General features: G+C 46.5%; 1 protein-coding gene across 1 annotated transcript; it reads right to left on the minus strand.

Annotated features, from left to right (window-relative positions):
• Window positions 1-5660: 5660 nt before the first annotated feature.
• Window positions 5661-27923, minus strand: LOC141178706 (uncharacterized). The gene is made up of 7 exons (XM_073660585.1): window positions 27828-27923; window positions 7832-7982; window positions 7523-7702; window positions 7316-7439; window positions 7135-7232; window positions 6846-6936; window positions 5661-5665 (listed from the first exon to the last, which is right to left on the minus strand). The coding sequence occupies exons 1-7, from the start codon at window positions 27851-27853 to the stop codon at window positions 5661-5663; spliced, it is 675 nt and encodes a 224-aa protein (XP_073516686.1). The 5' UTR covers window positions 27854-27923.
• Between the last annotated feature and the right edge of the window lie 73 nt (window positions 27924-27996).

A 27996-nucleotide genomic window follows, 5' to 3' on the forward strand; every position in this document is an offset into this window, starting at 1 on the left:
GTGTTCAACATGAGGGCCAGGTCAAAACTTGTAGACAAGAAGACAAGATAGGTAATATGCCTTGACTTCTGTTGTACGTGGTCCAGGGTACCGACCGAGTATGCGCCACACTCGGCACCCTGGGCCACTTAGGTAATATGCCTTCTATGACCTCATGTTCGGTGTTTCTGCTTTGGGTTTTGGCTTGCAAAATGCAGATTTCATTAGAATAGATTGTGGGCTCCAGTAGCTGAGCCCCTGAGGTTCCCATATTGGAAACTTCACTGCCTAAGGAATAAATCTAGGGGTGTAGTAAGTATTTTGAACCCATAGGTGCCTTACAGAATTTTATAACATTGAGTCATGGAAATATGACATTTTAGTGGTAAAAATGCAATTTTTGTATTTGCTACAAATTTATCAGGTACACAAGGGTTAATAGGTGAAACTGAACCCCATAATTTATTAAATAATATCTCCTGAAAGAGGTGATGTCCCATATGTCGTCAGAAATTAGTTAGCCCACATCTCAGGGGCCACTCATTGCCATGGTGACTCGATGTCATCATGACAACATCCGGGTGACCAGAGCTAACAAGTTATTTAGGTCGTGCGCAGTGCAAGATCTACCTAACTGGTGTCCGTGCAGCACTGACAGTTATAAAGCATAGCAAAGCTCCTGAAATATATATATATATATATATATATATATATATATATATATATATATATATATATATATATATATACATATACATACATGCATGCAGTTGTGCTCAAAAGTTTACATACCCCGGCAGAATTTTTCATTTTTTGGCCTTGTTTCAGAGAATATGAATGATAAACTTTTTTTGTTTTCTCCACTCATGGTTATTGGTTGGGTGAAGCCATTTATTGTCAAACTACTGTGTTTTTATATCTTAATGACAACCAAAAACATCTAAATGACCCTGAGCAAAAGTTCACATACCCTGGTGATTTTTGCCTGATAACATGCACAGAATTTGACCCAAATGGGTTTGAATGGCTACTAAAAGTAACATCCTCACCTGTGACCTGTTTGCTTGTAATCAGTGTGTGTGCGTAAAAGCTAAGTGAGTTTCTGGGATCCAGACAGACTCTTGCATCTTTCATCCAGCCACTGACATTTCTGGATTGTGAGTCATGGGGAAAGCAAAAGAATTGTCAATGGATCTACGGGAAAATGTAGTTGAACTGTATAACACAGGAAAGGGATACAAAAAAATATCCAAGGAATTGATAATGCCAGTCAGCAGCATTCAAACTATGATTAACAAATGGAAAATCAGGAGCTCTGTAAAAATCAAACCACGGTCAGTTAGACCAACAAAAATTTCGGCCACAACTGCCAGGAAAATTGTTCGGGATGCAAAGAAAAACCCACAAATAACACCAGCTGAACATCAGGACTCTCTGAAAACTATTGATGTGGCAGTTTCAAGATGCACAATAAGGAGGCACTTGAAGAAAAATGGGCTGCATGGTCGAGTCGCCAGAAGAAAGCCATACTTAAATGCAAAGTATCTTACCTAGAATACGCCAAACAGCATAGAGACAAGCCTCAAAACTTCTGGAACAAGGTAATTTGGAATGATGAGACCAAAATTGAACTTTTTGGCCACAACCATAAACGTTACATTTGGAAAGAGGTCAACAAGGCCTATGATAAAAAGGAACACCATTCCTACAGTAAAGCACGGAGGTGGATCGCTGATGTTTTGGGGATGTACGAGCTACAATGGCACAGGAAACTTGGTAAAAGTTGAAGGAAAGATGAATGCAGCATGTTATCAGCAAATACTGGAGGCAAATTTGCACTCATAAGCCCGGAAGCTGCGCATGGGACCTACTTGGACGTTCCAACATAACAATGATCCAAAACACAAGGACAAGTCGACCTGTCATTGGCTACAGCACAACAAAGTGAAGGTTCTGGAGTGGTCATCTCAGTCTCAGTCTCCTGACCTCAATATCATTGAGCCACTCTGGGGAGATCTTAGGCGCGCAGTTCATGCTAGACAGCCCAGGAATTTACAGGAACTGGAGGCTGTTTGCCAAGAAGAATGGGCAGCTTTACCATATGAGAAAATAAAGAACCTCATCCACAACTACCACAAAAGACTTCAAGCTGTCATTGATGTTAAAAGGGGGCAATACACGGTATTAAGAACTGGGGTATGTGAAATTTTGATCAGGGTCATTTGGATGTTTTTGGTTGTCATTAAGATTTAAAAAGAGAAAACACAGTAGTTTGACAATAAATGGCTTCACCCAACCAATAACCATGAGTGGAGAAAAAGTTTTTTGTTATCATTCATATTCTCTGAAACAAGGCCAAGAATGGAAAAATTCTGCCGGGGTATGTAAACTTTTGAGCACAACTGTAAGAGATTTCAAGAATGTGGAATGTTAATTGGAAGATATAGGAACTGCAAGTTGTCAGGCAGTAATGGGCAAGCTGAAAGGATATATAGGAGAGATGAATGTATGTGATCCCTATGGTATGTTACTTTATTATTGTATGTACTGGTTTCTTGTTTTATCAAAAAAAAGAACTAATGAAAAAAATCTCAAAAATGTATTGGATTAAAAAAAAAAAGACTAAGAAAAAGTTTTCTCCACTGTGTGGGTTCTCTGGTGCCTAATCAAATCTGATTTCTGGTTAAAACATTTCCCACATTCTGAACATGAAAAAGGCTTCTCCCCTGTGTGAGTTCCCTGGTGCTTAACTAAAGCTGATTTATCGTAAAAACATTTCCCACATTCTGCACATGAAAAAGGCTTCTCTCCTGTGTGAATTCTCTGGTGGCTAACCAAAGCTGATTTCTGTTTAAAACATTTCCCACATTCTGAACATGAAAAAGGCTTCTCCCCTGTGTGGGTTCTCTGGTGGATATTAAGATGTGCTTTCTGGTTGAAACATTTTTCACATTCTGAACAGGTAAAAGGCTTCTCCCCTGTGTGAGTTCTCTGGTGCTTAACCAAAGATGATTTATCGTTAAAACATTTCCCACATTCTGAACATGAAAAAGGCTTCTCACCTTTGTGGGTTCTTTGGTGCTTGACAAAATCTGATTTCTGGTTAAAACATTTCCCACATTCAGAACATGAAAAAGGCTTCTCCCCTGTGTGGGTTCTCTGGTGGATATTAAGATGTGCTTTCTGGTTGAAACATTTTTCACATTCTGAACAGGTAAAAGGCTTCACCCCTGTGTGAATTCTCTGGTGCTTGACCAAAGCTGATTTCTGGTTAAAACATTTCCCACATTCTGAACATGAAAAAGGCTTCTCCCCTGTGTGGGTTCTCTGGTGGATATTAAGATGTGCTTTCTGGTTGAAACATTTTTCACATTCTGAACAGGTAAAAGGCTTCTCCCCTATGTGAAGTCTCTGGTGCTTAACCAAAGCTGATTTATCGTTAAAACATTTCCCATATTTGGAACAAAAAAATCTATTGTCCGCTGTGTGTATTTTTTGATGTTTAAGAATAGACTTTTCGAGGGTAAAACTATTTCCATTTTCTGAACATGAAAATGACTTCGTTCCTTTATGAGCAGTTTGTTTTGTAATGCTTATTTTTTTATTTTGATTTTCCTTAGTAGTCGGTAATGAATCAGAAGACAGAACCTGTTTCATAGGATCAGATGATAGATCTTTGCTGTGAAGGGATGATGGTATATCTGGAGTAATGGCATTCACTTCAATTGTATCCTGTGGGATCTCAAGATCATCAGATTTAAAAATTGAAGATATCAGTTGTTCCTCTGATCTCCTGGTACAGTCATCTGCCAAGAAAAAAAACAATTATTAATTCTGAATAAAATATCCCTGAAATTTATATTTTTGAACATTTCTACTTAAAACGTCTGTAGAAACGACAAGTTATTGACAGAATGACAGAGAAACGTGAAAACCTCATAGGATGCACCAGTAGAGCGTGGTGTTCAACTGATTGTTCATTCTGCCTCCCAAATATGGAATAAGAAGCCATCAAAAAATGTTATGTAGGCAAAAATGATACCCATAAAAACTTCTTCTCATCCATAAATCAATCCAGCAATATCCGCTTCTCCCAAAGTCAAATCTCCCCCTCACTTCTGAGCCTTACAGTGTGCCCAAACCACATTCAGCATCCATGTATTTGGCATTACAATAAGAAGAAGAACCCACTTAATTTACGGTGTGTGTCTCCTGGAGCACAATCTGGACACTATGTGTTGGGTAATAAAATGGCCAATGTGCAATTTTCACTCTCCACCATTCATTGTGTGCTAATTTCTGGAAAGTGCCTCTGGAATCAAAATAATCGCTACGTCTATAGATTAATTCACTGCGGGTTATAATTTCCAAAATAGAGGTCACTTTGTTATATTAAAGAAGTTGTCCAGTACTTTTTATTGCCCCAATGTCCCCCAATGTATTTTCCCTGTGCCCATAAGTCTTTTTGTAAATACCTTCTGCAGTCCTTCTTGCCTGTGAGCGGCGCTATCTCTGGCCGCTGTCAGGCATCACGTGACCCCCCCCCCGATAGCGTCACTCACAGGCAAGAAGGACAGCAGAAGGTAATTACAAAGATTCTTATGGGCACAGGGTAAATACATTGGGGGGCATTGGGCAATTGTAAAAAGTACTGGACAACTTTTTTAAGGCTTCTGTAAATAGGGTGTCCAATCTCCCCTGGGATCTGCTCCAACATCTGCATCTGTCACCAGGCGCCGCCGTAATCATTCTGCAGGTAGCGCTGGTGATGGAGGAGACGTTGGAACCAGAAGCTCTGGGCAGCACAGGCTCTGTCCAAACACTAAGATTAGGTAGCCTGGGACCTGTAGTACCATCCAGTCTGGCAGTATGGGTGTGTGTGCTGTCCAGCTGGAGTAATCTGCTCCCTGCTTCATCCAATCGGAAAGCACCACACCCTACTAAAGCTGGAAGCATATTGCCGGAAGCTGCCAGATACAGCCTTGTTCTCCTCTGGTTCAGTCCTCTGTGCTCAGCTTCCGGCTTGTGTATTTGATCTCTGTTGTGACCTCGGCCCGTTTACTGACTACTCTTGTGTCTTCTGATTGGTATTTTCTCTGTCCTCCTGGTTCTGACCCGACTACCTGGCTATTCTTCTTGGGGTTAAAGGGTGATGAGCAAGGCAATCTCTGAGATCAGGAAAATGGAGTATATAGCACCAAGCCTGTTCATGGTAGCCATCTTTTGAGCTGCCAGGTGACAATGAACAGTGCCCCCAATACATTGTGTCTGAAATATATTCCAGCAAGATCTGCATTCAGATAGCTAAATGGCGCTCCTTCTATACAACCTGTACAACGATATATAAAGTATTGTTGGATTCAAGAGAAGTTGGAAAATAATTTGTAAGGTCCATTTGTTTCCCATTATCCTTTGTGAAGAATTCCAGAGTTATCACCATATAAAGTGACACACGTCAGATTTGAAAATGGGCCCAGAGAGGAACACAAAACTGGCTGCAGGAAGGGGTTAAATCAGAGTATTTTGGGAACTAACTGCTGCAGTCAAAAACTGTGACTATAGACAATAACACATCTACTGAAATGATCAAACTCAACAGTCTTCATCAGTAAAAAATGAGTAACTAGCGGTGAAACTTCTCTGGGGTAATTACAGTATGGTGCTTGGTGGCTGTTAGTAATCTAAACTATCGTAAGGGACAAATGAGTTTCAAGAAGAAATATTACACATTGAAACAGAACTTTTTATAATAGTGCAGAGCTGAGGTGTCTTAAATTTAGATCTCGGGCATTGGGAAGACGTAATGGAGACCTTCTTTTAAAGACTACCAGGGAGTTACAGACTCACATAAGTGAGGCCGGCCGATCCCACCAAAATCAAACAAAGTGAACCTGTAAAAAAAGACAGAATAAAAGATATGTTACATCCCCAACAACAACGTATGTAAGAGGGGAGAGCTCCAACACTAAACCGGAGTCGCACTCATTTATGGTGGACCATTGGAGCTACTATGAGTCCTGACCAGGAAAGTAGAGAAAGTATTAGTGCTCCCCATTTCAGGAGAGATTGTGCAGTAATCTGAATTCCTTAGGATGGAAAACATAATGGAATTGATGACGTGGAGTGAATCCATGAAACCAGGGCTCGAGCCAACACATCTCCTGCAGGCGTAAATAAATGTATATTACAGCCATCAGCCACGCACAGCTTAGAGATATATCATGGCACAGGTGTAATGTTTTTTTATGTAGTTTATCAAGATCCTGTTTGAAGTTAGATGGTTTAAAAAGAAATTGAAAAGTCAGGATAAAGGGAAACTCTGCTGTTATTGTACAGAAATTCACACTTGGCCTCACTACACATTTAATGTTGTCAATCATAAAAGTGACGTTTGGTCAGAAAGACTGGACCTGGTCTTGTAGGGACCATATGAGCACATTCAGCAGCACAGAAGAGGGAGAAGGTAGATTCATCCAATAAGATATCAGGGATCTAGGAAGCCAACACCATCATTACCCTCCGCTTTCTCTTACAGGCCCATAATAATTTTGATTTTCTCACTTGTCAGCACATTCTACGTACGCTGCCATTTGGCTTTGCACTTTACAGATCTGGGCAGGTAATGACAACGTCATCTAATCCCAGGGGGTAGTTGGATCCTCCAGGTTGTAAGTTCTATAGAAAAGGTCTTTTACAATTACACAAAGTAATGTGAACATTTTCGGATGGAGGAAAATGTTGTGGTCTAGAGGTAAAATGGTGATCACACGATTGTGATACAGCTGGACTACACCACCGATAAAGCAGCCACAGCCGGTGACTGAGAAGAATCTGTGACTTCTCTGCATTTAGTGGTTACTACTCACCTGGGTAGTCATATGTAGGAATCTCCTCTTTACACCACTCATCACCCCTCACATATGTCTCTGTAGTATTAATATGGGTCAGATCTTCACCCTGAAAGAAATATTGTAAAAGTCACAGACAGATGGAGAAGTCACATGTATGATCAGCTCTAATCCGGCCATCTCCACCGTTCTCATTACACAAGTATAAAACATATAATACTGGTGGATAAAACAAGACTGAGCACAAGACCTTCACAGCCGTCTACACATCATAGGGGAGATCTCATGACACCTTCTCTCCATCTACCTGATGATCCTGAGGAACATTAGGGTCTTCTTGTTTACAGTCCTGTGGAAGAAGAGGACGGGGACATCTCTCTGGTGTTGTCCTCTTACTGGATAGATCTGGAGGAAACACATACAGGGACTGAATTCATTCTTTACATACAGATAATTATAGGCTGTGTGGATTTAGTCCTGTCTATTACCTGGAGATGTGAGGGACTGGGGAACCTCCATCATGACGTTCTTGTACAGATCTTTGTGTCCTTCCAAATACTCCCACTCCTCCATGGAGAAATAGACGGCGACATCCTGAAACCTTATAGGAACCTGACACATACAATGATACCGTTATCCCCCCGATCCCTTCATAGCGTTACTGTATAATGTCCCAGCATTCTCAATAGTGTCACCTCTCCAGTCAGCAGCTCAATCATCTTGTAGGCGAGTTCTAGGATCTTCTGGTCCTTAATGTCCTCATGTATCAGGGGGTGAGGTGGAGGTCCTGTGATCGGGCTCAGGGGTCTTCCCCATCCCTCAGACACAGGGTCCTGACAGCGCTCACTAGAGGTCTTCTTCACTACTGTGTAATCCTGGTTATGGAGAGATACATTAATAAATCTCATTACAGACATTTCCAGAGTCCTCACCTCTCCAGTTCTGTCCATCTGTTATTCCCATAGATAAGAATGATGTAATGTGACGTCATCAGAATCTCTCACCTCTCCAGTAAGCCGGAAGAGGATCTCTAGGGTGAGGTGTAATATCCTCTCCACCATCTTGTCTCTGTCCATATCCATCCTTGATAGGCGATTTAGAAAAATTCTCTTAATATAGAAGATCTTCACTGGGAGGATCCGATATTGTAGAGACCTGAATGAGAAAAAGAGCTGATGTAAAATCATAAAGAATTCTGTGTATTAATACAATTACTGGAGACAATAAGGGAAATATATCAGAAGATAGAATGTGTAGATGTTGTATTCTCTAGTCTTTTATGGACTGGAACATAAGTTGAATTGATGACTTAGACATCTCCTCCATACTTCCAATCACTGGCTAAGTTGGCCACTGCTTCAGTAAGAATCACCCAGAAACCCAAGCAGCAATGGTATTTTTATTATTTTACAACATTCTGCTTTTGTCCCTGACGTACTAATAAAACCTATATATTTTAGGCCACAGACAACAAGCAGTTTCTTCCTTGGAGTCTGCAGCTGAATACATTTCTTATAGACTCATCTTCCATAATGCTAATTCTTGTCATATACATTACACGTGACATGAGAAATAACAACTTCATGATGAGGACGACATCTTAATCTTCTAATACGGCTCTAGAAACAAATTTGGCCAGAGTCCATCACTGACCTCATCATCACCGACTGTCTATATGAATGTTTCCCGTCTTTCCCAGGTTATAATCGTTTATCACGATAGATCTCATTTATAAGAGCTTGTTTGTAAGAACACCAAGACAGGAGTTATTTGATGCTAATGTCTCCTTGTACAGTGTTTTTTTTACCTGGATATTATGTTTCTAAAAGCATTTTACTATAGGTTTCCATATATTACATGAAAAACAGTAAAAAAAGAAAACTAAGTGTTAATACATAAAATAAAATTGGGGTTGGCGGGACTGTGACAACATTATACTGTATGTGGGAAGATGGCGGTACTGTGGGAACATTATACTGTATGTGGGGGGGATGGTGGTACTGTGGGAACATTATACTGTATGTGGGAACATTATACTGTATGTGGGAAGATGGCGGTACTGTGAGAACATTACACTGTATGTGGGAAGATGGCGGTACTGTGAGAACATTACACTGTATGTGGGAAGATGGCGGTACTGTGAGAACATTACACTGTATGTGGGAAGATGGCGGTACTGTGAGAACATTATACTGTATGTGGGAAGATGGTGGTACTATGAGAGCATTATACTGTATGTGGGAAGATGGCGGTACTGTGGGAACATTATACTGTATGTGGGAAGATGGCGGTACTGTGGGAACATTATACAGTGTGGGGAAATAGAGGTACTATGAGAGCATTATATTGAGAGGCTTAATGACCGCAGTCGCTCCTGTGACCGGGCCCAGCGAACACCAGCCCCTGCTGCAGCTGGATGTGTGTTCTCGGACTGACATTCAGCTTAGTGCCACAATACACGCTGCCGACCAATCAGAGCCCAGCAGCTGACATCGGCATGTACGTCATTAGGGGGCGCATGGAAGTAACATCATCCTCTCCTGTCGCTTCCAGCTGAAGTCAGCGGCAGCTCCAGAAAAAGACACCGCGCGGTGAGGGAGCGGAGAGAAGGTGAGTATAATGTTTTTTTTTTAAATCAGAGAGTACACGGTGCCCTTGGCCATAATACTACATGTAAGAGGATGGGCTGTGCATTACACTACATGTACGGACTACGGGCTGTGCATTATACTACATGTACGGACTACGGGCTGTGCATTATACTACATGTACGGACTACGGGCTGTGCATTATACTACATGTACGGACTATGGGCTGTGCATTATACTACATGTACGGACTATGGGCTGTGCATTATACTACATGTACGGACTATGGGCTGTGCATTATACTACATGTACGGACTACGGGCTGTGCATTATACTACATGTACGGACTATGGGCTGTGCATTATACTACATGTACGGACTACGGGCTGTGCATTATACTACATGTACGGACTACGGGCTGTGCATTATACTACATGTACGGACTATGGGCTGTGCATTATACTACATGTACGGACTATGGGCTGTGCATTATACTACATGTACGGACTACGGGCTGTGCATTATACTACATGTACGGACTACGGGCTGTGCATTATACTACATGTACGGACTACGGGCTGTGCATTATACTACATGTACGGACTATGGGCTGTGCATTATACTACATGTACGGACTACGGGCTGTGCATTATACTACATGTACGGACTACGGGCTGTGCATTATACTACATGTACGGACTATGGGCTGTGCATTATACTACATGTACGGACTATGGGCTGTGCATTATACTACATGTACGGACTATGGGCTGTGCATTATACTACATGTACGGACTATGGGCTGTGCATTATACTACATGTACGGACTATGGGCTGTGCATTATACTACATGTACGGACTATGGGCTGTGCATTATACTACATGTACGGACTATGGGCTGTGCATTATACTACATGTACGGACTATGGGCTGTGCATTATACTACATGGATGACTATGGGCTGCGCATTATACTACATGTACGGACTACGGGCTGTGCATTATACTACATGTACGGACTACGGGCTGTGCATTATACTACATGTATGGACTACGGGCTGTGCATTATACTACATGTACGGACTACGGGCTGTGCATTATACTACATGTACGGACTACGGGCTGTGCATTATACTACATGTACGGACTACGGGCAGTGCATTATACTACATGTACGGACTATGAGCTGTGCATTGTACTACGTGTACGGACTATGGGCTGTGCATTATACTACATGTACGGACTACGGGCAGTGCATTATACTACATGTACGGACTATGAGCTGTGCATTGTACTACATGTACGGACTATGGGCTGTGCATTATACTACGTGTACGGACTATGGGCTGTGCATTATACTACATGTACGGACTATGGGCTGTGCATTATACTACGTGTACGGACTATGGGCTGTGCATTATACTACGTGTACGGACTATGGGCTGTGCATTATACTACGTGTACGGACTATGGGCTGTGCATTATACTACGTGTACGGACTATGGGCTGCGCATTATACTACATGTACGGACTATGGGCTGCGCATTATACTACATGTACGGACTATGGGTTGTGCATTATACTACATGTATGGACTATGCATTATACTACATGTACGGACTTGTGCATTATACTACATGTATGGACTATGCATTATACTACATGTATGGACTATGGGCTGCGCATTATACTACATGTACGGACTATGGGCTGCGCATTATACTACATGTACGGACTATGGGTTGTGCATTATACTACATGTATGGACTATGCATTATACTACATGTACGGACTATGGGTTGTGCATTATACTACATGTATGGACTATGCATTATACTACATGTATGGACTATGGGCTGTGCATTATACTACATGTATGGACTATGGGCTGTGTATTATACTACATGTACGGACTATGGGCTGTGCATTATACTACATGTACGGACTATGGGCTGTGCATTATACTACATGTACGGACTATGGGCTGTGCATTATACTACATGGATGACTATGCATTATACTATATGTACGGACTATGGGCTGCGCATTATACTACATGTACGGACTATGGGCTGTGCATTATACTACATGTACGGACTATGGGCTGTGCATTATACTACATGGATGACTATGGGCTGTGCATTATACTACATGGATGACTATGGGCTGCCCATTATACAGTATGGAGGATTTTGGGGAGTGCATTATACTCCTCTTATGGGGCCCCATCACTTCTATGTTCGCCCCTGGTGAGTGTAATAGTTTATTAATTTCTATACACTAAAGAACCGAGGCAGAACAGGGGACATATACCAGGTTGGGGCCAATGATAAGGGACATACATATACACTGGGTACGGAAAGTATTCAGACCCCTTTAAAGTGTTCACTCTTTGTTTCATTGCAGCCATTTCGTAAATTCTAAAAAGTTCATTTTTTTCTCATTAACCCCTTTACAACCCGAGGTGGTTTGCACGTTAATGACCAGGCCAATTTTTACAATTATGTCCACTGTCACTTAATGAGGTAATTACTTTGGAACGCTTCAACGGATCCCCCTGATTCTGAGATTGTTTTTTTTGTGACATATTGTACTTCATGATTGTTGTAAAATTTCTTCCATATCACTTGCGTTTATTTGTGAAAAAAATGGAAATTTGTCGAAAATGTTGAAAATTTTTCAATTTTCAAAATTTGAATTTTTATGCCCTTAAATCAGAGACATATGTCACAAAATAGTTAATAAATAACATTTCCCACATGTCTACTTTACATCTGCACAATTTTGGAACCAAAATTTTTTTTTTTAGGGAGCTATAAGGGTTAAAAGTTGACCAGCGATTTCTCATTTTTCCAACAAAATTTCCAAAACCATTTTTTTAGGGACCACATCACATTTGAAGTCAATTTGAGGGGTCTTTATGACAGAAAATACCCAAAAGTGACACCATTCTAAAAACTGCACCCCTCAAGGTGCTCAAAACCACATTCAAGAAGTTTATTAACCCATCAGGTGCTTCACAGGAATTTTTGGAATGTGGAAGAAAACAATTAACATTTAACTTTTTTCACAAAAATGTTACTTTAGACCCAATTTTTTTTATTTTCGCAAGGGTAACAGTAAAAAATAGACCCCATATGTGGGGAAAAAACACTATTTTGGCTCATGGCAGGAAGGGAAGGAGCGCCATTTGACTTTTTGAATGTAAAATTTGCTTGAATAATTAGCGGACGCCATGTTGCGTTTGGGGAGCCCCTGATGTGCCTAAACAGTGGAAACCCCCACAAGTGACACCATTTTGGAAACTAGACCCCTCAGGGAACTGGTCTAGATGTGTGGTGAGCACCTTGAACCCCCAGGTGCTTCACAGAAGTTTATAACATTGAGCCGTAAAAATAAAATGTTCACATTTTTCCCACAAAAATGTTTTTCAGACCCCAGTTTTGCATTTTCACAAGGGTAACAGGAGAAATTGCACCATCCAACATGTTGTGCAATCTCTCCTGAGTAAACCGATACCCCATATGTGGGGGAAAACCACTGCTTGGGCATACGGCAGGGTTCGGAAGGGAAGGAGCACCTTTGACTTTTTGAATGTAAAATTTGCTTGAATAATTAGCGGATGTGCCCCTGCTGTGCCTAAACAGTGGAAAAACACCACAATTGACACCATTTTGGAAACTAGACCCCTCGGGGAACTTATCTAGATGTGTGGTGAGCACCCTGAACCCCCAAGTGCTTTACAGAAGTTTATAACATGGAGCCGTGAAAATAAAAAAATCAAACTTTTTCCACAACAATGATGTTTTAGCCCCAATTTTTCTATTTTCACAAGGGTAAGAGGTGAAAATGGACCCCAAAAACTGTTGTGCAATTTCTCCTGAGTACGCCAATATGTGGAGAAAATACAGTGTTTGGGAGCACGGCTGAGTTCAGAAGGGAAGGAGCACTGCGTGGTCTTTTGAATGCAAAATTGGCTGGAATTGAGAGTGGACGCCTAAATAGTAGGGTGCCTAAATAGTGGAAACCCCCCACAAGTGACCCCATTTTGGAAACTACACCCCTCAAGGGGTATAGTGAACATTTTGAACCCAGAGGTACAACACAGAATTTGATAACATTAGGTCATCATATTGAATAAGCTGTCATTAGTCTTGAGCGCACGTGCTCGCTACTTGAGTTTGCATCGGGTACTCAGGTATGCACCATGTATCACGCGTGCTCGAGTGACATGTTCAAGTCCCCACCCGCATGTTTCACAGTTATAAGACACCCAAAAAAAAACATGCAGAGATCGTTCGTGCATGACAGGCAATCCCCGCAATGTTTTTTTGGCCGCGAAGCATATGGGGCGGAGACTCGAACATGTCACTCGAGCACCCGCGATACTCAGTGCATACCTGAGCACCCAATGCAAACTCAAGTAGCGAGCACATGTGCTCAACACTAGTCGCCATATCGTCATCTTTTTTTTTTTACTTTTGAAAAAAAAAACAACCTTAACCCCAACCCTAATACAACCCCAACCCTAACCCTAGAGTTTATTTTTTACGCAGTTCCTCGTGCAGTATAACTGATTAGACGACTTTTTTCTTCGGGTCGGTGCAATTACAGCGATACCAGAATCATATGGGGTTTTTATGATTGACAGCTGTCACACACTAAAAGACGCATTTTTTTTGCATAATCTAGTTTTTGCATCGCCATATTTTGAGAGCTATAATTTTTCCATATTTTGGCCGACAGTCATGTGACGGCTTGTTTTTTGCGGGATGAGTTGATGTTTTTATTGGTGCCATTTTCAGGCACGTGACATTTTTTGATCGCTTTCTATTCCAATTTTTGGGAGGCAGAATAAACAAAAAACAACAATTCAGGAATTGTTTTTTTTTTTTTCATTTTTTTATGCCGTTCCGAATGTGGTAAAATTGATAAGGCAGCGTTATTCTTCGGGTCAGTATGTTTACAGCGGTACCACATTTATAGAGTTTTTCTATGTTTTGGCGCTTTTACACAATAAAAGCTATTTTATAGAAATAACATTCTTTTTGCATCGCTTCATTCTGAGAGCTATAACTTTTTTATATTTCGGCTGATGGAGCTGTATGGCAGCTTGTTTTTTAAGGGACAAGATGACGTTTTCAGCGGTACCATTTTTATTTATATTCGTCTTTTTGATCGCGTGTTATTCCATTTTTTGTTTTTGCGGTATGATGATAAAGCATTTTTTTTTTTTGCTTTGTTTTTTATTTATTTTTTCTACCGTGTTCAATAAAGGGGTTAACTAGTGGGACAGTTTTATAGGTCAGGTTGTTCCGGACGCGGCGATACCAAATATGTATACTTTTTTTTTTTTTTTTTATAATAATAATATTTATTGATGGGTACATTATATTTTTATTTTTGGTGGATTCTTTTTTTGATTTTTTTAAATATTTTTACAATTTTTTTCTTTTTTTACTTTTATACTTTTTCCCCACTCTGGGACTTTCACTTTTTTACTCTGATCGCCTGTATAGCATAGGGATGGAGCACCATCCCTGTGCTATACAGGCTGTCAGCGCTGCAGATGCAGAAGATAATTTGGTCGTGCACTGCGCATGACCAAAGTATCCTCCTGCTGTCTGGTGACCCAGATGTTGTTATGATGACATTGGGTCGTCATGGCAACACCCGGGAAGCCGCGGCAAACAGCGTTGGACGCCGGCAGGAGAGGTGAGTATCGGTGATCACCTCCCTTTGCCCTGGCAATGCTGCGATCGTCTTCAATCGCAGCGTTGCAGGACCGCTCCTAGCACATAGCACCGGGTGTCAGCTGTGACAATCAGCTGACACCCAGGTTGTGCGGGCGAAATCAACAGGGCGTACTAATACGTACCTGGTTCTTAAAGCCTAGGGCGCAGGTGCGTATTAGTACGCCCTGGGCTTTTAAGGGGTTAAAGTACACTCTGCACCCCATGTTGACTGAAAAAAAAAACAGAAATGTAGAAATTGTTGCAAATTTATTAAAAAAGAAAAACTGAAATATTACATGGTCATAAGTATTCAGACCCTTTGCTCAGTATTGAGTAGAATCACCCTTTTGAGCTAGTACAGCCATGAGTCTTCTTGGAAATGATGCAACAAGTTTTTCACACCTGGATTTGGGGATCCTCTGCCATTCTTCCTTGCAGATCCTCTCCAGTTCCGTCAGGTTGGATGGTGAGCGTTGGTGGACAGCCATTTTCAGATCTCTCCAGAGATGCTCAATTGGGTTTAGGTCAGGGCTCTGGCTGGGCCAGTCAAGAATGGTCATAGAGTTGTTCTGAAGCCACTCCTTCGTTATTTTAGCTGTGTGCTTAGGGTCATTGCATGTTGGAAGGTGAACCTTAAGCCAAGTAAGAGGTCCAGAGCACTCTGGAAGAGGTTTTCATCCAGGATGTCTGTACTTGGCCGCATTCATGTTTCCTTCAATTGCAAGCAGTCGGCCTGTCACTGCAGCTGAAAAACACCCCCATAGCATGATGCTGCCACCACCATATTTCACTGCTGGGATTGTATTGAGCAGGTGATGAGCAGTGCCTGGTTTTCTCCACACATACCGCTTAGAATTATCACCAAAAAGTTCTATCTTCATCTCATCAGACCAGAGAATCTTATTTCTCATAGTCTGGGAGTCCTTCATGTGTTTTTGTTCAAACTCTATGCGGGCTTTCATATGTCTTGCACTGAGGAGAGGCTTCCGTCAGGCCACTCTGTCATAAAGGCCCGACTGGTGGAGCGCTGCAGTGATCGTTGACTTTGTGGAAGTTTCTCCCATCTCCCTACTGCATCTCTGGAGCTCAGCCACAGTGATCTTGGGGTTCTTCTTTACCTCTCTCAACAAGGCTCTTCTCCCACGATTGCTCAGTTTGGCTGGACGGCAAGGTCTAGGAAGACTTTTGGTGGTCCCAAACTTATTCTATTTAAGGAATATGGAGGCCACTGTGCTCTTAGGAACCTTGAGTAATGCAGAAATTCTTTTGCAACCTTGGCCAGATCTGTGCCTTGCCACAATTCTGTCTCAGAGCTCCTTGGGCAGTTCCTTTTGAGCTCATGATTCTCATTTTGTCTGACATGCACTGTGAGCTGTCAGGTCTTATATAGACAGGTGTGTGCCTTTCCAAATCAAGTCCTATCAGTTTAATTAAACACAGCTGCACTCCAATGAAGGAGTAGAACCATCTCAAGGGGGATCAGAAGGAAATGGACAGCATGTGACTTAAATATGAGTGTCTGAGCAAAGGGTCTGAATACTTATGATCATGTGATATTTCAGTTTTTATTTTTTAATAAATTTGCAAAAATTTCTACATTTCTTTTTTTCAGTCAAGATGGGGTGCAGAGTGTACTATAATGAGAAAAAAATGAACTTTTTAGAATTTACCAAATGGCTGCAATGAAACAGAGTGAAAAATGTAAAGGGGTCTGAATACTTTCCTTACCCACTGTATGTATCAGGATGGGGGGTGGTCGAAATCTCGCAACGGGTCCCGTCAGACCTTAGTTATACCTCTGATTATACTGTGTGGGGGCATGGCGGTACTATGGGAACATTACACTGTGTGGGGGGCATCATACATCCTGCATAAGGGGCATAATGGGGGCATTACATTGTGTAGGCATCATACATCCTTCATAAGGGGCATAATGGGGGCATTACACTGTGTGGGGTCATCATACATCCTGCATAAGGGGCATAATGTGGGCATTACACTGTGTGGCGGCATCATACATACTGCATAAGGGGCATAATGGGGGCATTACACTGTGTGGGGGCATCATACATCCTGCATAATGGGGGCATTACACTGTGTGGCGGCATCATACATACTGCATAAGGGGCATAATGGGGGCATTTCACTGTGTGGGGGCATCATACATCCTGCATAAGGGGCATAATGGGGGCATTACACTGTGTGGGGGCATCATACATCCTGCATAAGAGGCATAATGGGGGCATTACACTGTGGGGGGCAACATACATCCCGCATAAGGGGCATAATGGGGGCATTACACTGTGTGGGGGCAGCATACATCCTGCATAAGAGGCATAATGGGGGCATTACACTGTGTAGGGGGCATCATACATACTGCATAAGGGGCATAATGGGGGCATTACACTGTGTGGGGGCATCATATATCCTGCATAAGGGGCATAATGGGGGCATTACACTGTGGGCATCATACATACTGCATAAGGGGCATAATGGGGGCATTACACTGTGGGGGGGATCATACATCCTGCATAAGGGGCATAATGGGGGCATTACACTGTGTGGGGGGCATCATACATCCTGCATAAGGGGCATAATGGGGGCATTACACTGTGTGGGGGCATCATACATACTGCATAAGGGGCATAATGGGGGCATTACACTGTGTGGGGGCATCATATATCCTGCATAAGGGGCATAATGGGGGCATTACACTGTGTGGGGGGCATCATACATCCTGCATAAGGGGCATAATGGGGGCATTACACTGTGTGGGGGCATCATACATCCTGCATAAGAGGCATAATGGGGGCATTACACTGTGTGGGGGCATCATACATCCTGCATAAGAGGCATAATGGGGGCATTACACTGTGTGGGGGGCATCATACATACTGCATAAGGGGCATAATGGGGGCATTACACTGTGTGGGGGCATCATAAATCCTGCATAAGGGGCATAATGGGGGCATTACACTGCGTGGGGGGCATCATACATACTGCATAAGGGGCATAATGGGGGCATTACACTGTGTGGGGGCATCATACATCCTGTATAAGGGGCATAATGGGGGCATTACACTGTGTGGGGGCATCATACATTCTGCATAAGGGGCATAATGGGAGCATTACACTGTGTGGGGGCATCATACATACTGCATAAGGGGCATTACACTGCGTGGGGGGCATCATACATACTGCATAAGGGGCATAATGGGGGCATTACACTGTGTTGGGGGCATCATACATACTGCATAAGGGGCATAATGGGGGCATTACACTGTGTGGGGGCATCATACATCCTGTATAAGGGGCATAATGGGGGCATTACACTGTGTGGCGGCATCATACATCCTGCATAAGGGGCATAATGGGGGCATTACACTGTGTGGGGGCATCATACATACTGCATAAGGGGCATAATGGGGGCATTACACTGTGGGGGCATCATACATACTGCATAAGGGGCATAATGGGGGCATTACACTGTGGGGCCAGTAAAGGGGTCCTGTACTATGAGAACAATAAGTTTCCTCCCTTCCTGTCTCCATAGTTGGGTCGTATGTATCTATTACAGGAAACAGAACAAAAACCTTATGATTCTTATAAAGGGGCAACACAAGACCCCAAAAGAGTCTCCGTGCTGAAGGGGTTAATGCCCCCTGCGCCCAGTAATGGGGGATCTCCACATACCTCCACCTGCAGAGCCGCCACCACATATATGGCTGCTCTGTGCGCACAGGAGCTGTGATGAGGTCACAGGAGGGGAGGAGTCAGGGGTCACATGATCAGGGGCCTCAGTGGATGCAGGACTCTGCTGTGCTGGTTGTCATGGTGCTGGATGAGCTGAAGTTTATGTGTGGGGTCAGGAGGGGTTTACAGTGTGGATGTAGCAGAGCCGCGCGTGTACGAGGTGTACGGAGCGGAGCCGTGTGTGTACGAGGTGTACGGAGCGGAGCCGCGCGTGTACCAGGTGTACGGAGCGGAGCCGCACGTGTACGAGGCGCACGTAGCGGAGCCGCGCGTGTACGAGGCGTACGGGGGCATTACACTGTGTGGGGGCATCATACATCCTGCATAAGAGGCATAATGGGGGCATTACACTGTGTGGGGGGCATCATACATACTGCATAAGGGGCATAATGGGGGTGTGGCACCCCAGGGGTCTGGTTTCCACAGTAACAGCAATGTTATGTCTGAGAGCAGGTGGGAGGTCTCTTGGTCAGGGATCCTATGCATGCCACACCTCCTGCCCAGTCCTGGGAGGGGAAGAACTTCCCCTATATAAACCTAGGGCTGAGGCAGGGTTAGTGTGTAGAGAAGAAGTAGAGACAGAGAAGAGAAGCAGATATAGGAAAAGAACATCAGGAGCTCTGTGGGAGCAGTGCTATAAGGAGTCAGGGGCTGGCAGCTGCAGGGCTCGCCCTGACTGGGAAGCTATCACCGGACCCGGAGTCCGAGGCTGTGGGGACTAACTTCTACCCAGCAGCAGAAACCGACCGGCAGGGGATTTCAGGTCCTCCGGCCAAGAAACCCGAAGGCACGGTCACACGCGTGGGACCAGCACCGCCGTCGTGGAGCGGAAGCTACTAGAAGGCCCCGAGTCACCGGCCATACGGGTGAGCACCACACGGTACACTCAGGGACGTGGGCTACTTATACCCGCCTCTAGCAAGGTAGCCAGAAGAGTACAGTCAGTTTGGGAGGCCTACAACTCCGCCTGGCCAGGGGAGATCCCATCTGCTCAAGGACTGACCAGGCCCCGATCGCTAGCCAGTACTCCGGGAGGGTCTATCTTTATCACCAGTAAAGACCCTGAACTACACCGCATCGTCTCTGAGTGATTCCTGCTACCCCCATCATCCACGTCGGCTGCCCTGAGGCCATACCCCTCCCGTTGGGGGTGATACTATCACGCTGCACAATCCTACCACCGGCCTCAGCGGTCTGCCCTGCAGCGGCAGCTCCTTCGCTGCATTCAACGGGTGGCGTAGTCGTCCAACATCTACCGCTAATACAACGCCACTTAGTCTGACTCCCTGGGCACGGACCGGGTCACCGCCACGAGACTACAACCCTCAACAGATCCGGCTCCGGGTAAGCTCCTGCATGCGCAACGCTGTGCGACACAGGCCCAGGGGTGCGTCAATTTTTGGCGTAGTCGGCAGGATCTCGTGCCCGCAACCACCGGGTACTGCGTGCCTGAAAAAGACTGTTCAAACTTACCACTTTTGAAGATTCCCGCCATCCGCGAAGTTTTCCCGCCATCCGGCGCCATCTTCTGCCTTCTTCCCGCCATCCGTGGAGTTTTCCCACCGTTGGACGCCATCTTGAAGACGCCGCGCGGGAAGAAGAGGGGCGTGGACTCCAAAAGCGCGCGAGAACTGAAGCCCCGCCTCACGTCCGGACGTTGCGTAAGGTCCTGGAAGGAGCCCAGCAGACGCCGACGTCACAGGAGCGCGACGGAAGGTCCTCAACCCTGACGATCCACTGCGGAGCCGCGGCCTACGGAAGAGGATCATCGCAAGGTAGGCCACGGTCCACTAGGGGGGAGGAAGATGTCGGATACGGAGGAGAGCTTCACTGCCTCAACCCCCGCCAGCGCCACCGCTGCTGCAGTCATGCCTTTCACCATGCCCTATATCCCGGGAGCGGCCTGGCTACCCCAGTACTCAGGGGAGTCACATACCCTGCATGACTTTAGAGAAAAGCTGGATAGCCTCTTCCAGGTGTATCCCCTCACAGAAGAGCAAAAAGTGAGCATCCTGGTGGCCCAATTAACCGGGGCAGCCCAAAGGGAGGTAAAGTCCTGGCCACCTGGGGGGAGGACTGTTGCAGGGATACTAACCCGGCTGAGGGACACCTTTGATACCCGCACCTCAGCCGAGATCAAGCTTAGATTCTACGGGTGCAAGCAGCGAGCACACGAGAGTATAAGGGACTATGCCCTGAACCTACAAGAGGCCCTGAGAGCCATTAAGCAGACCGACCCTGACGGCGTGGGAGACGAGGACAGGCTGTTGACTGAACAATTTATAGAGGGTTTATATTGCAATGCCCACCGAACCCAGTTGCGGGCAATGGCCTTACAGGACCCTCATCTGGGATTTGCACAGTTCAAGGACAGAGCCATCCGAGTGCTCCGAGAACCGGCACCAGGTGGCGTTGTGACCCACAGACGCCCCACTACCACTTACCACCAGGAGGCGGCACCCTTGTCGGCAGGGCCTGTGGGAGCTGATGCGCAGGCTTTGAACAATGACCCGGCTCCAGACCTGCACCATCAGGTCCAAGAGCTAGCTAAAAGCGTTGCCGCGCTAACCCGAACTGTGCAGTCTTTACAGGTTTCCACTCCAGGGAAGATCCAGCTGGCATCCGGACCGGAGGACATCCCGTGGCGTCGACCAAGGAGGACCCCACCGGCCAGAGGAAGACCCAGCGACCGATACAACGAGGACGGACGACCCATCTGCCGCCGCTGCAATCAACCCGGACATATGGCAAGGTACTGTCCTTTAAACTGGCACAACCTGGGGTAGAGGGCCAAACCCCAGGAAAAAGATCATCAGGCCCATCGAACTGGCGCGACAAATATGTGGGAGGACGTCCAGTCTTGCCTGTGGTACTGGATGGCATCCCCATGAGTGCCCTACTGGACACCGGGTCACAGGTTACCACTATCCCGTACGTGCTCTTCAAGCAGTACTGGAATGACTCGGATATCACCCGCTACCCTGACGACGACTTGAGTATCATCGCCAGCAATGGTCAGCCCGTGCCACAGATTGGATTTAAAGAGGTGACCATTAAAATCGGTAGAGTCAAATTGGCGGCACAGGGACTGATCATTGTAGACATTGACAAGCACGAGAGTCACCCAAAGATAACTCTAGGAACTAATGTAATTGAAAATTGTCTTGCAGAGGTGATTTTCCTTTTACAGCAGGTTGCCAAGAACGCCAGCTCCGGCCAGCAGCGAGTGCTCCAGAAGGAGATCCGGGCACTGATGCGACGGCAACAGATAGAACTCTCCGGTGGTGAGATTGGTAGCGTAAGAATGTGTGACCCTTTTCCTATTGCCATGCCCCCAAAAAGTGAAATGATGATTTGGTGCCGGGCAGCTATTGGTCTGAGAGGTAGAGATTACCAGGCAATGGTAGAACCAGTTTACTCAGACAGTAGGCCCACCATTTTGACAGCACGGGGGGTGGTCAATGTACGCCATGGGAGGGTGCCCGTTCGCATAATAAATATCGGGAAGAGGGAAGTGTACCTGCCCCGGTATGCCACGCTAGCCAAATTGTATACCATCAATCAAAATTCCATACAGTCCGTAGAACCCTTGCCTCCATCTTCCCCGGAGGAAGGTAACGGCTCTAAGGAAACAATGGAGGACTGGTGTCAGCAACTACATTTGGGTACTGACTCCACTCCCTCACACCAGAGACAGGGAGTCTATCGGGTGGTTCAAGAGTACGAGAGAGTGTTTAGTAAACACCCGTTAGACTTCGGGCGAGTCAAGGGGGTAGAACACCACATCCCCACGGGAGACCATCTTCCCATAAAAGAGAGGTATCGACCCGTACCCCCTGCACACTACCAACACGCCAAGGGGATGCTTAGGGACATGAAGGAGGCTGGGGTGATCAGGGATAGCTGTAGCCCCTGGGCAGCTCCACTAGTCTTAGTCAAAAAGAAAGACAACACCATGAGGATGTGTGTAGATTACCGGAAAATCAACCGTATCACACACAAGGATGCGTACCCCTTACCAAGGATAGAGGAGTCTTTGGCTGCTTTAAGATCTGCTAACTTCTTCTCTACCTTGGATCTCACTAGCGGGTACTGGCAGGTTCCTGTAGCAGAGGCGGACCGGGAGAAGACCGCATTCACCACCCCGATGGGACTTAGCGAGTTTACCTGCATGCCGTTCGGACTCTGTAACGCACCAGGAACCTTTCAACGATTAATGGAGTGCTGTCTGGGCCACAAAAACTTCGAGACGGTCCTGTTGTACCTGGACGATGTCATCGTATATTCCAAGACTTATGAGGACCACCTGAAACACCTGGCGGAAGTGTTCGAAGCTCTGGCAAACTACGGCCTAAAGGTAAAACCCTCCAAGTGTCACCTCCTAAAACCAAAGGTGCAGTACCTGGGACACGTGGTGAGCGCTGACGGAGTGGCTCCCGACCCTGATAAGATCACCGCAATTAAGGAATGGCCAAGTCCCTCCAGTGTAAAGGAAGTGCGGCAGTTCCTCGGGTTGGTAGGCTATTACCGCAGATTCATCCCCGGTTTCACCAAAAAGGCAGCTCCTATGCAGGACCTCCTGATAGGCCAGTCCCGGAAGGCCAAGAACCAGAAGCCGCCCTTCAAATGGGAGAAGTTAGAAGAAGAGTCCTTCCGCCAGCTGAAGATGGCCCTCACGGGGGATGAAATCCTGGCGTACCCTGATTACAGCCAGCCCTTTATCCTCTACACCGACGCAAGTAACATCAGGCTAGGAGCCGTACTGTCCCAGATCCAGCAGGGGAAAGAACGAGTAATCGCTTACGCCAGTCGAAAACTGCGACCCACCGAAAGAAACCCTGAGAATTACAGCTCATTTAAGCTAGAGTTCCTGGCAGTGGTGTGGGCAGTCACCGAACGCTTTAAGCACTACCTCGCTTCTTCCCGGTTCACCGTGTACACGGATAACAACCCGTTGACACACCTGGACACGGCAAGACTCGGTGCCCTAGAGCAGAGATGGATGGCCCGTCTGTCCAACTACGAGTTCACAATCAAATACCGGGCAGGACGCTCCAATACCAACGCGGACGCCCTGTCCAGGATGCCAAACCTACCGGACGTAGGAGAAGATCCAGAGGGACTGGAAGAAGTCGAACTCCCCGCGTTCCACCGTCCTGGGACTATCCAGTATTCCCATCGGGTAAGGAGTAAGCAAGCCGCTACGTTTAACCCCTTGCCTCACTACAACTGGGAGGAAACGCAAGACAGTGACCCTGCCGTCCGACTGGTGAAGGAGATGCTGACTCGGCCAGAGGCTCGCCTTGACCCAGACGCTCCGGAGGAAGCCAAACAACTGTGGGCTGAGAAGAGTCGACTGTTCCTTTACAAGGGGAAGTTGTGCCGCAGAATGGTTAACTCCCGGACGCATGAACTAATCTGGCAAGTAGTGGTGCCACGAAGAGACGCAGCCATGGTGATGGAGGCATACCACGACGGGGCTGGACACTTCGGATGGAAGAAGCTGGAGTTCCTGCTGCGCGGGCGGTTCCACTGGGTAGGCATGAGGGGAACCATCGAGAGGTGGTGCAGAGACTGTGGCCCGTGCAACCTAAGAAGGAAGGACCGTGCCAGCCAGAAGACCCCCCTTCAGTCCATCGTCACCAAGCAGCCGTTGGAACTGGTAGCCTTGGATCATGTAAAACTGACCCCAAGCAGAAGTGGCTACGTCTTCGCGTTAACCATTGTGGATCATTACTCCCGGTTCTTGGTTGTCGTCCCCGTTAAGGACTTAACAGCTCAAACAGCAGCTAGAGCCTTCCAGCAGCACTTCTGCCGTCCACATGGGTACCCGGACCAAGTGCTGACGGACCAGGGACCTGCCTTTGAAGCGGAGGTCTTCCAGGAATTCTGCAATCTGTATGGCTGCCGGAAGATAAGGACGACACCCTATCATCCGCAAACTAATGGACTTTGTGAGAAAATGAACCAGGTGGTAATGGATCTTCTGAAAACGTTGCCCCTGGAAGAACGCAGTCTGTGGCCTGAGAAGCTGCCCGACCTGGTGGACCTATACAACTACATCCCTGTAGGTTCCACCAACTGTACCCCGGCTTACCTAATGAGGGCAAGGCCTGGTAAGCTACCTGTTGACCTGGAGATGGGAGTCCTGACACCCGAGGACACTTCACCGGAAGCAGACTGGGACACAGAGAGGCAGCAGCAGTACCGGAAAGTACAGGAGAGCGTGGAGCGAAGTCTCTGTCTCGCTAGGGAAAGACAAGAGAAAACTTACAACCAGTATGCTCCCGCTGTTCCCCTGGTACCCGGAGAGCAGGTCTTGAAGAGGAAAAGACGGCTCCACAAGTTGGACGACCAGTGGGAGAAGGACCCGTACACCGTACTGCCCTCAAGCCACGACAACCCAAAGGTCTGTACCATCAGTAAAGACGGAGGGGAAACCACAGCCATTGTATCCCGGGATCACCTGAAGAAGTGTCCCGAACAGCTACGGAACCCAGAAGGAGAGCAAGAAGACCCTCGACCCGTAGAGGAAAGGGAAGATATGGTTAGTACTGTGCTCGGAGACTTCCCTCGGTCCTGGACTCAAGTCAATGGTGCAGTTGTGGTACCCGTCCTCACGTTCCTCCAACCAGCATCCCAAGTGCCTACGGAGCAACAGGTAGAGCTGGAAGAGCAGCCGGTCCAGGAGGCAGCAGACTCCACACAAGCAGAACAGGAGGATCAACCCTCTGCTCATAGTGAGCCTGCCGTACCCCTAGTGAGCCAAAGAGCCCGTAGACAGCTGCCCAGTTTACCCTTGACAGCTCCTACACCCTGTAGTTCAGGGCCAGATAGTCAGCTCTGTAGGTCCACTAGGGCCACTAGAGGCCAGTTACCCGCACGTTGGAGGATTTGAAGTGTTTAAATTGTTTTATTTGTGGTCACCTGTCTGTTACTTGTAAATAATTATGTGTTTCTAGTTATTTTTAGGAGTCCTTGGTGGATTTACCTGGAATCCTTGTACAATTGGTTGGAGCGTAACCTAGGAATGGACTAAAGACTGTTAAGGACTCGGGGCAGGACAGACCCCTACCTGGTTACGTCTCCCTGTTTTGGTGAAATGGACACCTTGCTTTTCTTCAAAACTGCACCCGGCTGCGGACACGCCGTAACCATCTTTATGTGTTTTTCTTATTGTATTATTATTGTTTATACCTTGTTATGTTTTTCTAAAAATATGTTTAGTCCCGGAGTACTAAATTTCACTAGGGGGGAATGTGGCACCCCAGGGGTCTGGTTTCCACAGTAACAGCAATGTTATGTCTGAGAGCAGGTGGGAGGTCTCTTGGTCAGGGATCCTATGCATGCCACACCTCCTGCCCAGTCCTGGGAGGGGAAGAACTTCCCCTATATAAACCTAGGGCTGAGGCAGGGTTAGTGTGTAGAGAAGAAGTAGAGATAGAGAAGAGAAGCAGATATAGGAAAAGAACATCAGGAGCTCTGTGGGAGCAGTGCTATAAGGAGTCAGGGGCTGGCAGCTGCAGGGCTCGCCCTGACTGGGAAGCTATCACCGGACCCGGAGTCCGAGGCTGTGGGGACTAACTTCTACCCAGCAGCAGAAACCGACCGGCAGGGGATTTCAGATCCTCCGGCCAAGAAACCCGAAGGCACGGTCACACGCGTGGGACCAGCACCGCCGTCGTGGAGCGGAAGCTACTAGAAGGCCCCGAGTCACCGGCCATACGGGTGAGCACCACACGGTACACTCAGGGACGTGGGCTACTTATACCCGCCTCTAGCAAGGTAGCCAGAAGAGTACAGTCAGTTTGGGAGGCCTACAACTCCGCCTGGCCAGGGGAGATCCCATCTGCTCAAGGACTGACCAGGCCCCGATCGCTAGCCAGTACTCCGGGAGGGTCTATCTTTATCACCAGTAAAGACCCTGAACTACACCGCATCGTCTCTGAGTGATTCCTGCTACCCCCATCATCCACGTCGGCTGCCCTGAGGCCATACCCCTCCCGTTGGGGGTGATACTATCACGCTGCACAATCCTACCACCGGCCTCAGCGTCTGCCCTGCAGCGGCAGCTCCTTCGCTGCATTCAACGGGTGGCGTAGTCGTCCAACATCTACCGCTAATACAACGCCACTTAGTCTGACTCCCTGGGCACGGACCGGGTCACCGCCACGAGACTACAACCCTCAACAGATCCGGCTCCGGGTAAGCTCCTGCATGCGCAACGCTGTGCGACACAGGCCCAGGGGTGCGTCAGGGGCATTACACTGTGTGGGGGTATCATACATCCTGCATAATGGGGGCATTACACTGCGTGGGGGGCATCATACATCCTGTATAAGGGGCATAATGGGGGCATTACACTGTGGGGCATCATACATACTGCATAAGGGGCATAATGGGGGCATTACACTGTGTGGGGGCATCATACATCCTGTATAAGGGGCATAATGGGGGCATTACACTGTGTGGGGGCATCATACATCCTGTATAAGGGGTATAATGGGGGCATTACACTGTGGGGGGCATCATACATACTGCATAAGGGGCATAATGGTGGCATTACACTGTGTGGGGGCATCATACATACTGCATAAGGGGCATAATGGGGGCATTACACTGTAGGGGCATCATACATCCGGCATAAGGGGCATAATGGGGGCATTACACTGTGTGGGGCATCATACATACTGCATAAGGGGCATAATGGGGGCATTACACTGTGGGGCCAGTAAAGGGGTCCTGTACTATGAGAACAATAAGTTTCCTCCCTTCCTGTCTCCATAGTTGGGTCGTATGTATCTATTACAGGAAACAGAACAAAAACCTTATGATTCTTATAAAGGGGCAACACAAGACCCCAAAAGAGTCTCCGTGCTGAAGGGGTTAATGCCCCCTGCGCCCAGTAATGGGGTCTCCACATACCTCGACATGCAGAGCCGCCACCACATATATGGCTGCTCTGTGCGCACAGGAGCTGTGATGAGGTCACAGGAGGGGAGGAGTCAGGGGTCACATGATCAGGGGCCTCAGTGGATGCAGGACTCTGCTGTGCTGGTTGTCATGGTGCTGGATGAGCTGAAGTTTATGTGTG

The sequence above is a fragment of the Phyllobates terribilis genome, unplaced genomic scaffold, assembly GCF_046119375.1.
Source record: "Phyllobates terribilis strain yellow unplaced genomic scaffold, ASM4611937v1 Scaffold_29__1_contigs__length_15306474, whole genome shotgun sequence".
Classification (NCBI taxonomy): Eukaryota; Metazoa; Chordata; class Amphibia; order Anura; family Dendrobatidae; genus Phyllobates; species Phyllobates terribilis.